General features: G+C 54.1%; 1 protein-coding gene across 1 annotated transcript in view; it reads right to left on the bottom strand.

The window, feature by feature from the left end:
* Positions 1 to 1,818: 1,818 nt before the first annotated feature.
* Positions 1,819 to 16,496, bottom strand: part of SSH2 (slingshot protein phosphatase 2) — a 103,677-nt gene continuing 88,999 nt past the window's right edge. Inside the window, 3 exon segments of the mRNA XM_056326348.1 lie at positions 1,819 to 8,131; positions 9,438 to 10,281; positions 14,570 to 14,770. Coding sequence (XP_056182323.1) covers positions 6,161 to 8,131; positions 9,438 to 10,281; positions 14,570 to 14,770 — 3,016 coding nt within the window. The 3' untranslated portion in view covers positions 1,819 to 6,160.

Raw genomic sequence — 16,496 nt, 5'->3', positions numbered from 1 at the left:
GGGGGGCCCGGCCCGGCCCCGCCTGCCCCCGCACCCTGCCCGGCCCCCCGGCCCGGCCCCCGCCCCCGGCGCTGCCCGCAGGGATGGGGTCGGCGCTGGCAGGGCCCTGGCTCCCTCCCCGTAAGCGGGGGGGTCGAGGCTGCCGGCAGCCCCCCTCCCCACGGCCCCGCGCTGGGGGGGCAGGAGCAGCCCCTCCGCCCCCTGCCGCCGGGCAGCGGCTTCCTACAGCACCGGGCAGAGCCGGGGGGAGGGTCAGACCTCAGCCCACCCCCCCACCCCCCCCGGGGCTCTGCCCGGGGCTGGGGACTGCGACCCTGCGCTGGTTCCCCCCCCACCCCGGGGCCAGCCCAGCCCCACGGAAACCACGGCCGCTGGGGTGTTACTGGGGGGCACCACGGGATGTAGAGGGGGCTCCCGGGGGTGCTGGGGATGTACCGGGGGGCACCATGGGGCGCAGGGGGGGCTCCCAGGGGTCATGGGGATGCACCGGGGGGGCACCATGGGGCACAGAAGGGGCTCCCGGGGGCTGGCCCCGGGGGTCCCCACACCCACGGCACCCCCAGGGCTCCCTTTCCCCTCTCCCCCCGGAGCAGGGGGGCTGCACACCCGGGGGGTGAGCCCACACCAGCGGCGCCCCGCGCAGTGGGATGGGCACGGCCCGTTCCGGGGGGGGATTGGGGCTCGCAGAGCCCGGCCCCGCGGGGATGCCCTGGCCCGGGGGCATTAAGGGATCGTGGGGCTCGGGGACCGGCGGGAGGGGAGCTGCGGTTCCTGGAAAGGCAGCAAAGCCCTGGACCCTACAAGGGCACCGCGCGGAGCCAGGCGAGCATTGGCTGAGCCGGGCAGGAGGGGGCAGCTCCAAAACGGCAGGGAAAAGGTGACATCCCCGCTTGGCTGGCCAAAGGGGCGGCAGGGAGGGAGGGGGCTGCAGAGGCACCCCCCTGCCTGCCCCGTCCCACCGCGGCCGGGGCTCACTCTGCCCTCGGCACTCGGGGATGGAGCGAGCCCCGTGTCCCATGTCCCCAGTTCCAAGCCACATCCCCAGCAAGTGGAGGAGAGGCCCTGGGAAGCCCTTCCCCATCGTGGTGCTGGGGGGAGCGGGAAGGGACGGGGCACCCCAGGGGCACTGCCACCCCCGTCATGCCCCGCACCCCTGGGCGCTGCACCCCTGGTGCCTGCTCAGCCCCAGCCCAGCGGGAAGCTTTGCGCAGGGATGGCGAGGCTGAGCTGTGGGGATTTGGCTCCCTCCGTACCCCCTGCTCACAGCCAGGCCAGAGGAAGCCCGCAGAGACCCCTGCGCCACGCTGCCTGCCCCGCTGGGACACGAGGAGCAGGAGCAGCTCACCCAGGATCGGCTGCTTCCCGGCACAGAAGCTGCCTGGGCTGTGGCTATTCGGTGCTTGGGTTCGGCTCAGCTCCTTGGCTGGCCATGGTGGGTCTGCTCCAGGGTCTAGCTAAAACCTCACGTCCCGCTTGGAGCTGAAGCCCCAGGACCCTCCCCACAGTTCCTCTGTGGCAGTGCAGCAAGGGCACCCGCAGCATCCCGAGCAGCTTTATGTATGCAGCCCCCGGCATTTTCCCTGCGACTGCAGCAGGATCTGGAAGAGCATCGTGCTTGGTAGCACCGGCTCCGCAGCCCCTGTACAGATGCCTTGGGACAGGATGGGTCCATCTGTCCTTCTGGCAGGGGACGTGAGTGTGAGTGAGCAACCCCGCTCTGGCTGCCCACATCCCCGCTGCTGCTCGGCACTCCGGCAGCAGCACAGACCATGCATCGCCCCCAGCCCCACGCCCAACACAGGAGGCAGCACGCCCAGGTCATCTTCAAAATAAAACTTTATTCATTCGGTAACAAGAACATTGAATCTGCACATCAGTGCACAAGTTCACATTTAAAAACAGCTGAGCACATCGGTCATAAAGTCTTTAGGGGGAAAGGGGACGATCCCAGCCACCGTGGAAGATCCAGGAGGGGCAGCCAGAAGCGCTCCCCTCCCCGGTTTGCAACTCCACCGCCGGCCGTCCCGAGGGCTGCCCGGCCCTGGGGCAACCCCTACAAGCCAGCGCAAGGACACCGCATCTCCATCAAGGAAAATAAAAAGGCACTGGCACCTTCTTTTGTGCCAACAGAGATGTCTGCAGAGCAGGCGGGCTGTTAGCACCTCTGGTGGCACTGCCGGAGGGGAGCCCCCTGCCCAGCCTGGACCCCACTTGTGCCAGGCCGGTGCCTGCCTCTGCCCCACGCCAGCACGGGCTTGGGGGGTCCCTCCCTTAGGGAGATATGTGGGGGTCTGCGTGGAGCTAGGACCAGATTAAGGCAGGACGTACTGTGACGGGAGCAGGGGACCTGCGGCAGGTATGGCTTCCTCCTGCCACCCGGCTGGGAGAGCTGCGAGGCTCCGGGAGCCCCCCGGCAGGTGCCCACGGCAATTCCCAGCAGCTCGCTCCTCCCAGGAGGTCCCAGGGGCAGCCAGAGCTGGGGCGGGCTACCTTCCACCAGGCCTCTGCTGGCAGAGGGGCACAGAGCCAATCCCTGCTCCGTTTAACATCCAAGTGAGCCAGAAGCGGCATCACCGCCTGCCCCTCCTGCCACCCGCTGGGACCGTGCCCCCAGGAAAGGGCCGAAGGGGGGGAGATTTGTACATGTCACAACTTCTCAAGCAGACCGGACACACGCACACACACGCACACACACACCATCGAGTGCAACAGAACGCAGTGTAAAAACCAGTTTCACGCACACGCTATCCGTTTGTGCAAGGCTCACACGTTACAGTACAGCCGGAGATGGGGCGGGCGAGGGGGGAGGCGATGGCTGAGATATTGTACAAGAGTCAATGTAAACAATAAAGCGTCCTCTGAGAGGGCTTTGCAAGAGACCAAAAGAACAATTGTTTTGTACAAAAATGCCCTTAAAACAACATGTTTCTCCTAAACCCCTTCTATCAGCGAGGCTTGTCAGCTGCTGAGCACCCTGGGGGTGCTGCTCCTTCCATCCGGGGAAGGTGCTGCACCCCGCAGTGCTCAGTGGGCCACAAGAAGCTCTCATGGGGTGGCCACAGGAACCAGCCACCACCCACCCACCCGTGAGCCACCAGCATGGAGAAGGGACAACTGTCCCCGGGCAGAGACCTCTGGATGCCAGGGGCTCGGTGGCTTCGTTGCCCAGACACTGGCTGAGGAGGAGCCGGGGTCCCTGGAGAGCTGCACGTGACGTGCCCCTCCAGCCCCTTCCCTCCAGCCATCCCAGAGCCTCCAGACCTCCGAGGCCTTCATAACTCCGCAAGAGAACCACCTTCCCCAACTCCCTCCGCCCGTCCACAGGCTTCACAGAGAAAAAACACCGTTGTGCTGGGCCAGAGCCGAGGACAAGGGGACAGCAAAGCACCTCCTTGCAACAGCCCTTCGCCCTTTCGCCGCCCTCCCCAGCTGAAGCGCCCCGACAGCAGCAGAGTATTGGAAAGAAGCAGCATTTCTGGTCTGCATGGAAGAGCCTTCCTATAGCGCACATCTCCTGAGATCCAGCTGGGCAAAGAAACCCTATCCTCTTCTCCTCCCCCCTTCCCACGGGAAGGAATTATACACAGGGCTTTTCCCCTCCCAAGCAGATCCTTGTCACCAGGTCACAGTGCCAGCCAGGCACACTCACTTCAATGCCAGGCAGGTTTGGTGGCACCCCATCCCTTCCACCTGTGGAGGGGTAGGCAGACAAGGCCTTGGGGTCAGGAATGGTGGCAGCAGGGTCTGGCGAGGTTTGTGGGGGAGGCAAGGACTGAGACCGTCCTTCACAAGATGACATGAGCCACTTGGCCTTTCCATGCTGCCCGCCCAGCTCTGAAGCCAGCTGGAGTGGGCTAGGAGAAGCCAAATGTCTTTCAGTGTCCCGAAGAAGTATCTGATCTCCTGGGCCAGGGACTTGGGTGACTGAAATGGCCTGGGATGACACGCTATTTGAGCCAGGACAGGGCCCTGCTGGGCTACTTCGGGCTAGGCTCCAGCCTGCCACTAGCACAGGTGACAGCCCCCCAGCGGAGCTCCAGCTCCTTGGGAAGGGAGGGATGAAGCGCACGCTGCTGCTGGAGGATCCCTGGGAGCTGGGGGAGGACAGTGAGGTGGGATCTACCTTGCGAATTGTTAGGCTCTCCTCTGCTGCTGGCAAGCTGGGGGGCTAGCGACACCCCTTCCCCAGGGCAGATGCATGCTGCTTCCCAATACTCCCCAGTGCTCTGGTGCTGCGCGCTCCTCTCCGGCTCAAGATGAGCTTGTCCCATCGGAGCCTGCAAGGCTCTGCAGCATCAGTGCTGCTTTCTAGGCATGGCCTTGTCTGCTGCTCCTCCCACACCACATCCTCTCCATGCTGGGCTTTCAGCAGCTGGAGCCATTCTGCATCTTCTGCTTCGCTCCTCCCTGGAGGGCAGGTCTGGGCCAGAGCCAAGCACCAGCTCAGACTGGCTCTTCTGCCACAGACTTGCCACGGGACTGCAGACAGGACACCCAGAGCTCTCCTGCCACGGCCAAGTGCCTTCCTCTCTGCTCCTACAGCACACGAACAATTTGCTGATACATACAGCTGCAAATGAGGAGCTTTGCTTTAGCCAAACTGCTCGGAAACCGTAAAATAATTTGCTGAAATTTGGAGCAGCCCCTTCCAATGCAGGTTCTCCGGGGAAGCAAGAACCTGCAGAATGGCTCAGAGCAGCCGATGGCCTTCCATGTCCGACTGGCACTGCTGACAGCCAGCTTCAAGTGGGCAGATACACAGTTCCCCTCCCACAGCGGGGTAACAGGGGTTCACACAGGACTGGAGGAGAAGGGAGACATTTGGCAAAGGCTGGCATCAAGGCTCACTTTTGGAAAGGGAAGACAGCTTACAAAGTCAAACCCACTCCCATTTCCGTGCAGATTACAACGAACAGCACTGAGTTTGAGTAAGGTGGTTTTGTTTTCCAGTTTACAGAATGCAGTCTTGCCCTTTTTAAAAAAAAAAAACATAGAAACGACAAAAAAAAAATCTATATAAATACCATATATACAATTTAGGCAAAAAAAAAAAAAAAGAAAAAAAAAGAAAAAACTTCCAGAAAAGATCTTCCCTCTGGGTTGAGTGTTAGGAGTGACAGCAGAGAGGACAAAGCTTTGCATTCCATAGGGGCAATGTGTCATGTAACAATTACAACAGCCTCTAGGTTCGGGAGCGACCAGAAGTTCCTGTGAGTGTGGCAGAGGGGAGAGGAAGACTCAGGCAGCACGAGACGAGAACAGCTTTGGGGCAGAGGGGAGGCAGCAGGAGGGCAGAGGACAGATGATATGGCCATGAACTTGGAAGGCCCACAGCAGTATTCAAGTAATGGGAGGGTTAAAACCCTAATGAGGCGTTTGTTTTAAAAGAACACTCTGGCTTTGGGGGCTTCTCCTCCTCTCACCCATATGTCCAGGGCAGCTGAGGAGAAGCGAGCTGGGCAGCTTGTGGAGGAGCTCTGCTCCACTTCACCAAAACATGGGGGGCTCTGCGTGACCCACTCCAGGAGGGGAGCGCTGATCTCGGTGCCAGGCTGCCCGGGGTTTTCCGAGCCCATCCATCAGGAGGATTTACCCCTTTGTGCTCCTTTCGGGGATGCACCAGCCAAACTGAGCCCAAGGGGTTTGTCCTGAAGCAGCTTTGTGAGTGATCTGCTAGCATCATACAGTTCCAGTTTGCAGAAATGGAAGAAAGCCCAAAAAAAGGGACCTTGCCACAGCCTTCATGTTTATGGGGGCTCTCACCCCAACAACTGCCCAGCACCCTTTCAAGGCATGGGGAAAATTCAAGTTAGAAACTAGGATCTGGTTCTAAGCAAAACTCCTTGCCGAAGCAAGCCAACATCAATTTTTGCATCATAAAGGTGTTCTTTTAAAACAAACTTAACAAAAAAACCCCAACATTTGAGGTTATCTGAGTTGAAAAAAAAAAACAAAACAAAACCAACAACAAACCAAAACAGTCCTGCAGTCAGAGTCACACACAGAAGAACCAACCCACACCTACATGCGCCAGGAACAGTAAAATGACAATATATATAAAATTAACCAATAAAGTGCATGTTCCTTATATTACACCTGCCCCTTGTGTGAACACAACACCACGGGTTCTCGGTAAGAAATCACAGCTGAGGGCTCAGGATCACATAGTATTGTAGAGGGGATTGGTTGTCCGCTTTTTATCATTGGTCTTTTTGAGCCTCCTCAGAGGGTGAGTTCTCCCGTGCTGCTGCCGGGGTGCAACAGCCAGACCACGAGCCAGAGACAAGGAGTCCAGGACCTGCACCTGGAGCAGCGGGGGACTCTCCTCGGAGCTAGTCCACGTCGGATCCGTGCCGGAAAACAAACTCTGCTGGCTGGAGCCGCACTCTTTGGCGTACTGAGCTAGCGGCCTCTCCACCGGTTTGCTCTGGGCAATGCACTCGGCTGTTCTGAGCTGTTCCACAAAATGCTTAGCGGGCTCCGGAGAGGAAAGGCGATGCTTTCCGCACGCGCTTTCCGAGCCCCTCTCCAAACTCCCCTCGCGAAAGCCTCGACTGAGGGCAACGCAGGTGAGAAGCACCGGGTTGGCATCAGAAGAGGCCGATTCCCTCTCGGATAAGTCGTCCTTGGAGAGGTCCAGGCAGTCCAGTTTGGCCAAAGATGCCGAGCGTTTCATGTGGGAGGGTGTGGTGAGCCCCGCGTGCCGGATCCGAGCCTCTATTTCCTTCGCTCGCTGCTTGACCAGCCCGGGGCTGTTGCTGCGCTCCTCCACGCTGCGGCTACTGGAGCTGTGAGGGAGGCCGTAACACAAGAAAGAGATGTCCACAAGGTCCATGTTTTCAGCACATTGGCTGGTGAAGTCCTTGCTGCTCAGCTGCCTCGAGGTGCTGGCACCACCCCTGCAGAGAGGCTTGGGTTCGTCCCTGAATGGGAGAGTCGCGTCTCCCTCAACGCCACACGGTGTGACCGGCTCATCGTCTGTACCCGTGCTCTGCTCGGTGACACCTTCCAGGTGAATTACGTAGGGGTAAGAAGAGCGATCCAGGCTGGCTGAAGGTGTAGAGGTCACCTGGGCAGAGGGAGAAGCAGCACCGAGGTGAACAGATAACCCAGCACCCTCCTTGCTGGGGCTGCCCGCAGTGGAGGTGGCCTGCTTGTGTACCGCGTGCTCCGGCAGCGAGAGATTTACCAGCGTCAGAGCTCGGAGACAGGTTGGTGCCTTCTCTGAGCACAACGAAGGGTTCAAGTTTTCATCTAAAGACGGGGTGGCTGTGGCCAGCCCGCTCTGCTCACAGCTTGCATCGGGGCGCTCTGCAGATTTGACCGGGGGAGCATATTCAATGATTTCGATTCTCTTTGTGGGGAGGGAGGGCAGGGATGGCTCCTCCGTCCCATCAAATGACACCACTGTCCTGCACTCTTGTGCCATTCCTCCCTGCTCTGGGCTGGGCTCTGCAGGTGAGGACTCGAGTGCAGGGGAGGCAAGGGGTGCAGGCAGCCCTGCCCCAGGAGGCGGCAGCAGCTCCTCAGTGCCTGGACCCTGCACCTTGTCACCCTCCGGAGCCAGCTCCAGGGGCAGCTCCTCGCTCTTCCCCCGCAGCAGGAGCTCGGCAGCGGGAGAGTCATTTCTGGAGTTCTTGCGGGTGGGTAAGACACAGACTGGGGACGCGTGCTGGTGCTCCTGCTCCTGTCTCAAGCGCTCCTCGAACTCCAGGGTGGCTCGCCGGACAGAGCCGGGGCACCACTTGGGCTTGGGGTTGATGGAGCCATGAGGCTCTTGCTGCTCCCCCCCTGGGCTGCCTTCCTCCAGATCTGATTTACCAGAAGCTGCCTGCAGGGAGGGGGCAGCTTCTTGCTCAGCTTGTAGAGGGTCCTTCTCCTTTTCCTGGTGTCCAGCACTGGCTCCTTCACTCTGTTCCACCTTTTCAGATGCCCAAATGGCCTCCACTGGCAGGTCATGCACCGTGTTCCTCTTTGGTGTCTGGGCGAGGTTGGCCGAACCCTCTTTCTGCTGGGCTGGTCCTGCTCCCTGGTTGATTGACTCAATCTCTGTGATAATTTCCTTCACAGAAATGGCATTTTCCGAGTGGGATCTCGTGAGATGGCCTGTGCTAGGCAGCTCAGGGACCTCCTGCAACACAGAAACAGGAGAATTACAAAGTGGATCAGCTGCGCTGACAGACAGCAAAGAGCAGCAGCTTAAAGGAAACGGGGTTTCATGTCCCCAGAGGAACAAAAGGCGCACGTGCCAGTGTGTGGGGATACATCACAATTGCTGTGATCACCACCGTAGAAGCATTACTGTCTCTGGCACTGCATTTAACATATTCCAGGCTGGAATTTCACCTAGACTTGAGATTTAAGAACTTCTGTTTAATTGCCATGAATTCCAAGCGAAATGTACCTTTTTTAGAAAAATAAAGTTATTTTAAGTTCAGTTCACAACAACAACAACAACTTAATGCTGCTAGAAGTGCAGTTTTGAACTGAATACATGAACGATTCTGCTCACGTATTGGAGCAAAGAGAAGTACAGCATAAAGAATGACCAAGTGCTGAAATGCTCTGGTTTCCCAGAGGAAAATGGCCAGAGAGGCTCCCCATCCACACACTCTTTTTGCCAAATCACTGGAGAGTGCCTTAGCCTATTATATTTGGAAGAGCCTTATTGCCTCACATGGAGATGGAAAAGATTCAAGCAATGCAGTGTGGAATTTAAATAAGAGGCTCTCAGAAAATGATGGCCCTGGACATCATCAGTCCCTGTGAGAGTCCTCAAGGGTGGAAAGCAATTATAAAAGAAAGGTACCTCGGTTCAGAGGTTACTACATTTTGTCAGGAACATCTCTCTAGCCAGGAGAGAAGTGAGCCATGACATGCCTGATCCCATCACCCCAGGCCTTCCTCCAGCAGTGGAAACTCTATGTCTGCCTTGATTTACTATCCCAGTGCTGGTGCTTCCCAACCAGGGAAAGGTGCCAGTTTTGTCCCATTCTTTGATGGATTTCTCAAGTCAGATAAATATCTGCACAGGTTTAGGATGCTGGCTAGCCTCAGCTGTTGAGGGTTCAGCTGCATTTGGGTCAGGTCCCACCTATCTGCTCTCCTGATGCAAAACTCAAAAATAAGTTTCTCACGAGAACAGCACGGCAGGTCAAGGTCAACTCAGCCAGTGCCCTGCCACTGCCAGCAAACAGATGTTTAAGGAAAAAGTGCAGAAAAAGGCAAGTATCTAAAAGTGAAGAAAAAAAAAAAAAAAAAAAAAAAAAAAGAAAAAAGGAGGCAGGGGAGCATTTAGCAATCCCTCCCTGAACAGCTACCCGGGTTCAGTGACAGTCAGGACTAGAAAATCCCGTCAGCAGCAAGCTCCCACAAGAGAACTAGCTGCAGATAGGTTCGAGCAGCAGTTCCTAAAAAAATGAGCAAGTTATTTTAACCTTTTGTTGTTCTTCATCTGTAGAAGAGTCATCCGATGCCTGAGGAGAGTTTCCAGAGCTGTTCCTTCGAGTGTCTACACCCCCATCTGCAGCAGGCGACACTTCCAGCACAGGCACCCTGGAGACCCCATTCCTTCCACTCCCTTGCTCCTCTGCCCTGGAATGGGAGCAGGTGCGTGACCGGCTCTCCTGGGAAAGCTCCACAAATTTCTCCAAAGCACTGAAGAAATCAATCCTGTCTGTACTGAGGTCTGTCACTGCGGGCTGGGGATTCTGGTGGAGACTCGGTGAATTTTGGTTTGGGGATTGGGGAAAGTCTTTTAAGCACGAAGTGAATTCTTCCATGGGAACCAAGTGCACGTTCATATCAGGCTTAAGAGCATCTTTTTCTAGGTCATCCACCGTCAAATCAGGAAACTCTGTTATTTCCAAGGGGTGCTGGAGTTGCATTAAGGCCTCAGAAGCATGGCAGTTATCGGGGGGGACAGAGTCTACACAACATCCTGCTGTACAGCCATTGATGTTGTTCAGGTTCAGCTTGTCCTCCATCTGCTCAGTGTGGAAATCTCGACACGTAAACTCTAGGTGGATCCTTCCCTCCTTCACACACATCTCCTCGATCATGTTTGCATCCTCTGGGAGCTGCTGCTCCCTGTCTAGCTCAGCTGAGTAGATGGGAGACATCGGCTGCTGGTTGTCATTGGTCTTTGCCTCTGAGATCTGGTCAGCTGAGGTGGTGATCTCCTTTTTGTTCAGCTCCAGCCCAGACTTGCAGATGGGCTCGTGATGGTCTGAGAGGTCGCTGTCTGAATGCGAGCGCCACAGTTTATTGTGCCGCTGTTTGCTGTGGGGAAGAAAAGCAAATGAAAACATTGAGCAGTGTTTTCACCCACCAGAGGCAGACCCACCTTCTTGCAAGAGGATGCAACCTTCATGAAGAACCGTGCCAAATACTGGGCTCACTGACCACAACTGCAGCTTCACCTAAACAGTGCAGGGCCAAACCTGCTGCTGGAGAAGCTGATCCAGTAAAAGACTTTTCCAGGAGCTGAACCCCACGGCACCATTCTGCTCCACACACGTGTATTCCCCAGCAGTATTTTATCGGTCTACTCAACAAACGCGATGTCTAATTGACTACAGAAGTTGGTCCTTTCTCAGCCAGCAAGCACTTTTCCATTTGCTAGCAGGTGAGCAATGACCAGAAGAGACAGGGTCCCTAGTCCTGGATGTGAATGGGTGGTGGACACTGAAGATAAGTCCAATTTCCCTTGTGGCTCCTTTGAATAGCTTTAGTGATATAACTAGGCTCTGGTAACCAAGGGGCTAGGGTGGGGTGGGTGGATGTGAGTATGAGTGTGTGTAGAACACAGAAGACATCCTCAACTTTCAACAAGTAGCACAAAACACCACCTGCCTTTCACAGGAAGGAAGCTTAAGAGTTGTCCAGCTCTTGGACAGCCCCTTTAGGAAGGTCTGAGCGGTCACAAAGCAAAAGCAACTGCCAGCGGTATGGCACCACCATCCTTAGCTCCACCTGCCAAAAAACTCAGCCCATGCCCCTGGGCTTACAGAGAGCAAAGGAGGCAACTTCTCACAGTGAGACCACACCAGCTAGCCATGCCTGCAAGGGCTTTGCTGAGTGACCATGGCCACAGGGCTGTGCTTCCACCGTTTGCCCCTAGGAGGAGAGCAGATACCACAGAAAGGTCCTTGGAGCTGCAGGAGACCTTGCTAAACCTCTCCAGTCCCTTGCTAGTGTGAGCAGGTGCTCCCAGACACATCCATTGGCTGCAGTAGGGTAATTAACAGATGCTATTGAACTAATTACAATGTACCTGTTTAGTTGTGGGTGCCCAACAGCTAAGGAAAATAATTCATCGCAGATTTAGCTTTCCAACCCCATAATCAGCTACAATCTTCATGTATGACACAGGGCAGAGTTGGGCCCCTTCAGAGGACAGGAGGGTGAAGACTAGAGGCCAAAAGGCATTGCTCGGGGTGTGTGTGTGTGCTCCACCTCTAACGGGTTTTGGAGCAAAGTCTGACATTGGCAGCAGAACCAGGCTCGCCTGTGAGGCAGGTTGTGCTGAGGCTCTGTATGGAATGCCGAAGATTTCCCATGTCTCTGCTTGTGTAACCTGGAAAGAAGCTGTTGGTGTTTTCTGAGGGCACCTCCCACCCCGTCGCTTCAGCGCTCAAATCCAGCACTCTGCTGCGCATCTGACTCTGAAAGTCAAACCCACCTCGCGCATGCACAAACCAAACTCTCCTAGCACAGCCCTGAGCCGCGAATCAAACCCGATGCCAGCAACCACTGGCAGAGGTATACTGTAACTTTTTAATCTCACACTTCCTCCAGCCCTTAGCAAGAGGTGCTAAAAGCAGGGTCAGGAGCCCACACCCCTTCCTAGAGCTCACAGCCACCTCTTGACCTTCCTGGGCAGCGTTCCTGGCACCAGGGAGAACAGCCCATGGCAGCCCAGATGTTCAGTGTGCCAGGCATGGCACAAGGTCTGTGGGCAGCACCAGGGCTTGTGTCCACACCAGCCTCGCACCAGGAGACCCCCACACCTCCCACCATGCTGCAGCCAGCTCTCCAGGCTCTGGTATAAAACTATTGCTGTTGATTCACAAGTTGCTCAAGGCACAGGGGATCCCAAACACTGTTTTCCTGTAACTTATCCATAACTAATAAAAGAAACAGGGCTGGCTCAGCCTTTCTGTGTCTATCACCAGAGGGAGGGGGACAGTTTAACTAACCCCAGGAAGTATGACAGTCCCAAAGAGCAAAACACACTTGTTGTTGTGACTAAAAGCAGGCAGAGGGTTTTCATTTTACAGCTGGAAAACATATCCCAGTTGCTACAACCCCAACACAAAACGGTAACTAGATAGTGCGAGCACATGGCTGCCCTCACATACCTTCCCTCTGAAACTGGAGCAGTCACATGAGCGTGAATCTGTTCATTTTTTGGGTTTTGTTTTTTACCTGTCCTGGAATACCGCAGCAATAAACAAGGCAGCCAGAGGCCAGAGGGCAAAGCTAAATAACACAGAGAAGAAAGAGGGAGGGGAAAAAAAAAAAGCAAAGCAGCAGTTTGGAGCTGAGAAGGGAACTGCGTAAAGAGGGACCATCTCTGCAGTGCAGAGGCCATTCCTTGCTTCAGTGAAGCTTCACTTATTGCAGGCTTTTTAGCCCTACACACAGAGATGTAATGCACTGCTCTTGCATTTTTTAAAGCCTCACAAGTAATCCTGTTCGTGCCATTGTATTGGGACTTGCAGAGTAGGTCAGGAGCAGTGGTGTGCTTAAGTGGGAAGGGGAGACACACACTATATAAATGATGGCAGCAAGAAAGATTTACCTGCTGAAAAATAAATTACGGGAAGACAGGAAAATAAAATAAATCCTTAACCAAACTGTTTGTAGAGGGTGGCTTTGCAGGTGTGCCACCAACTACCAGACGAACAGATTACCTAAACCAATTGCAAGGCAGAGGGCTTGAAGATGTGCTTGCTATACCAGCTGGTACCAGCCCAGGGCTCCTCACAGGTGTTCACCAACCTGTTGCAAAGGATGTTGGTGTGTTTTTCGCATCTGAAAAGCTTCTTTTCCTCCAGCTGGTCTGGTTCCAGTCAGATCTAATTTCCCAGTCCGCTCAGTGCTACATGGCACACCACACTGGTCAGGTCACCTCTAGCTCAGAGTTATGCACTGACCTTTATTAACTGGTGCCAGCAGCATGTTTGCTGTCACACAGGACGCCAAAGGCAGGTGTGGTGTTCGTCTCCAAAGGTTTCAGTCCAGAAGAGCACAATTTCTTAAAATACCTATTCCACTGTGATCTATCCTGAGACTCATACTCGGCTGCGTTTTCAGAGAGAGAGAGGGTCATTATGGCAGTCAATGTTTGGGGAGCAGTGGGGAGAAGGCGGCAGGCACGTAGAGGGCAAAGATCCTGTGAGTGCACCTGATGAGGGAGTAAGCTGGGAGGAGCCCTCAGGCTGCTGTCTCTGCAGAGAGGGAAAGAGGAAGCACACTTCAGTGACAGGGGCGGCTTATACTAGGGGTTTGGTGTAAAAATTGGGAATCCAAACCTAGCCCAGCAGCAGAGAGAGCCAGACTGCTGGGAGCAGGTGGAGAGCAAAAGAGGAACAGTAAGTCATTAACTGAGCACAAAGGCAGGGAGGTCTTTGCGAGTGGACAGGACAGACCTAAAGGGACAAACCCAAGCAGAGGACAGAGGTGAGAAGTGTGCCCTAAAGAGGGTACACGAGTGCCGGAGCTGCTGTAAAGAACAGCGTAAGGCAGGCACCCTTCAACAGCACCAGTAACTACTTTGGTGAAAACATGCTAAGAGCCACCTCCTGCGGCAGGAGGCTCAGCTTGGGTAATTCTGCTTGCTTCAGATCTGCTCCCTGGCAAAGCACACCAGAATCCTAAACAAAATACCGTAATCTGGCAAAACACAGAGTATCACTACCTCCTTCCAGCCGATCACGTGAAGGCATTGCTTAACACAGCTTACAAGTGCATTTCTCAGAAACATGCAATCTTTATGTCTTTTTGCTAATCAGGTGATAGGCTTGGGATTACAACACACTGGCCCATACACAGGCCCAGCTCCAGACCAGCCTCAGGACTCCATGCAGGAATAAACACCGCTGTTGCAACGCACAGAACATCCTGTCCCCTCCCCTAACACCAACACTCACCAAAGGGATCTAAATAAAACCAGACCAGCTGCTGAGGAGGAGCATGTTCAACAGGGCTGCGACGGAGACAAAGCGAGTTCCCTGCCAAGTGATGTTACAAGCAATAGGGACATCATTTATCTCTGCTGGAGTCTGCACAGCTCTGAATGCTGCATTCAAATGGCAGCTCATGGGATGCTACTCTCCAAAAAACAGCCATCCTAGAAGCCAAACAGCCTCCTAAAAGCTCTTTATTACACCCATTTTCCCAGGCTCAGCTGAGATAAACCATGAAAACAGAGCACTATCCTTCCCAAAACAATCACGAGCTTACTTACATAATGCAGTGATGGAAGTTCTAATCAAAATAATGGAGTCAATAATTTAAGTGTTATCACTTAATGTGGGTTATCAACATCGTTCCTTCCACTCACCTGGCCAGCAGGATCCCTTGATATTCCTCCAGCTGTCGCATAAAGCTGGGGTTGGGCTTGGTGACGGTGCGCCGTTCCTTCACGTAGTCGTAAGCCCTGTCCAGGTTCCAGCCGTACTCCTTCATGGCGTAGGCGATCACCGTGGATGCTGAGCGGCTCACTCCCATCTTGCAGTGCACCAGACACTTAGAACCGGTTTTCCTGAAGCAGGAGACAGACAAAGGAGGATCATTAAACAGAAAGTACAGCCTCTGAGAAGCTTAAGAAAACAGCAACTTCTTTACCAGAGTATTATCAAACACATTTTCAACACTGCGGCCATAGTTGAAGTCTGGGATGTGATCTGATAATCCAATTTACAAACTGGAGCAAGACACACAGAAAGTGAAGAACAAGGTCTTAATATTCTTAACAGATTTTGCTGTAAAAACTCTTCCAAAGCTTTTATCGCCAAGTGGACAAACATCAGTTGTTTGCAGACATTTATTATGAAGGCAGCTAAAGACTAATTATGGCATCCTTGAACTCAGCCCAAATGGCCCACTAGTATCAAGCAGTACTCCAAATAAAAATGACACCTATCACACAAATGCGGCATCAGTTCAGAAACACATCCACTAGAAGATACTGAGCAGTTCAGTATAGCCTCTAGCACACAGATATTCTTCTATGCAAATTTCTGACAGCGTACTACTGGCTGTGGCAATTGGCTGAACAAGACCAACATCGCTTTAGTCAGGTGTTTGAAACCCCACCTAGCTCTCATCCACATCTCGAGACACTGGTAGATGCAAATCCAGCCAAAAGCTCCAAGGAACAACCTGGAAGAGTTTTGTTGATACCACCATGTCTCAGGACTGCCTATGGGTAGAAAGCTCACCCCCTAGGCTCTGTTTGCAACAGTCCTTCACCTCAGCACCTTATCCAAATCAAGCAAGTGGAAAAGATGACCTCCCCACAGCTGCAGGTAGAGACCTCAAATGATGGCTGCAGTGCAGTGCTCTGCTGCAATCAGATGGAAGGTCCTGCAGATTTAACTCATTCCTTCTTATTGAAGGCAAAGCAAACAGTGCCTTTGAGTGCAATGAGCAGCTACTCTGCTTGGTGAGGCTGGTACAGAGCCTGAAAGGGCAGCCAGTACTTTCTGCTCCAAGGAATTAAACATTTGTCTGCCATGAAATACGAGGAGGAAGGCTATGATCCTTCTTGGTGATCTCCGTGCGCTGGACAGCAGTGGCACAGAGCAGGTTGACAGAACTTGGTTTGGCACCTTTCGTTTTCTCCTTTAAGTGCCAGGTGCTCTGGATCACCAGCCATGTGAAGTTCCCACAGGATAAACGAGGAGGCCACAGAGCACAAGGGTCATGTGCCTCCACAAGCTCAGAGCTCGGCTGCTCGCAGCTGCCTGACCTGTACCTGCAGCCACGCTCCCCAGCCTCCGAGTGACACCTGCACTGCCTGGGGCATACAGGGCCACAGCAGCCTTTGGGATGCTCTAAGACTTTCTCAACTTTGCAAATCCAGTTGGTCAAAACATTGCAATGCTTTTGGTGATTCGAAACACCCCAAGCACAAGAAGACAGGGCAAAGAAGGGGGGACAGTAATTGCCCCAGTTTGGAAGATTATTAACTCTTAGACAGTGCTGAGGCCACATCGCTTAAACCCCAGTGGAAAATGTTCTGGGCAGAATACTTCTGAGGATGACAACAATACAAAATTAATACTTAAGGGAATACAATGATGTTTTTTAAAGAAACCATCTTAAATAAAGTAAGTCTCGAGCCATACTCAAACAAGTCAGCTTTTAAAGGCTATGAGAAATGACAAGCACTAGCTATGGTTAAGAGATGACAGACTTCTGTAATGGAAATAATACTTCAAAGGCAACATATACCAACCTGATTTCTGACCAGTTTTCCCTTAAGA

Source organism: Falco biarmicus, chromosome 1, assembly GCF_023638135.1.
Source record: "Falco biarmicus isolate bFalBia1 chromosome 1, bFalBia1.pri, whole genome shotgun sequence".
Taxonomy (NCBI): domain Eukaryota; kingdom Metazoa; phylum Chordata; class Aves; order Falconiformes; family Falconidae; genus Falco; species Falco biarmicus.
Note: the sequence above shows the minus strand (reverse complement) of the source record. Positions and strands in the feature narration are given on the sequence as shown.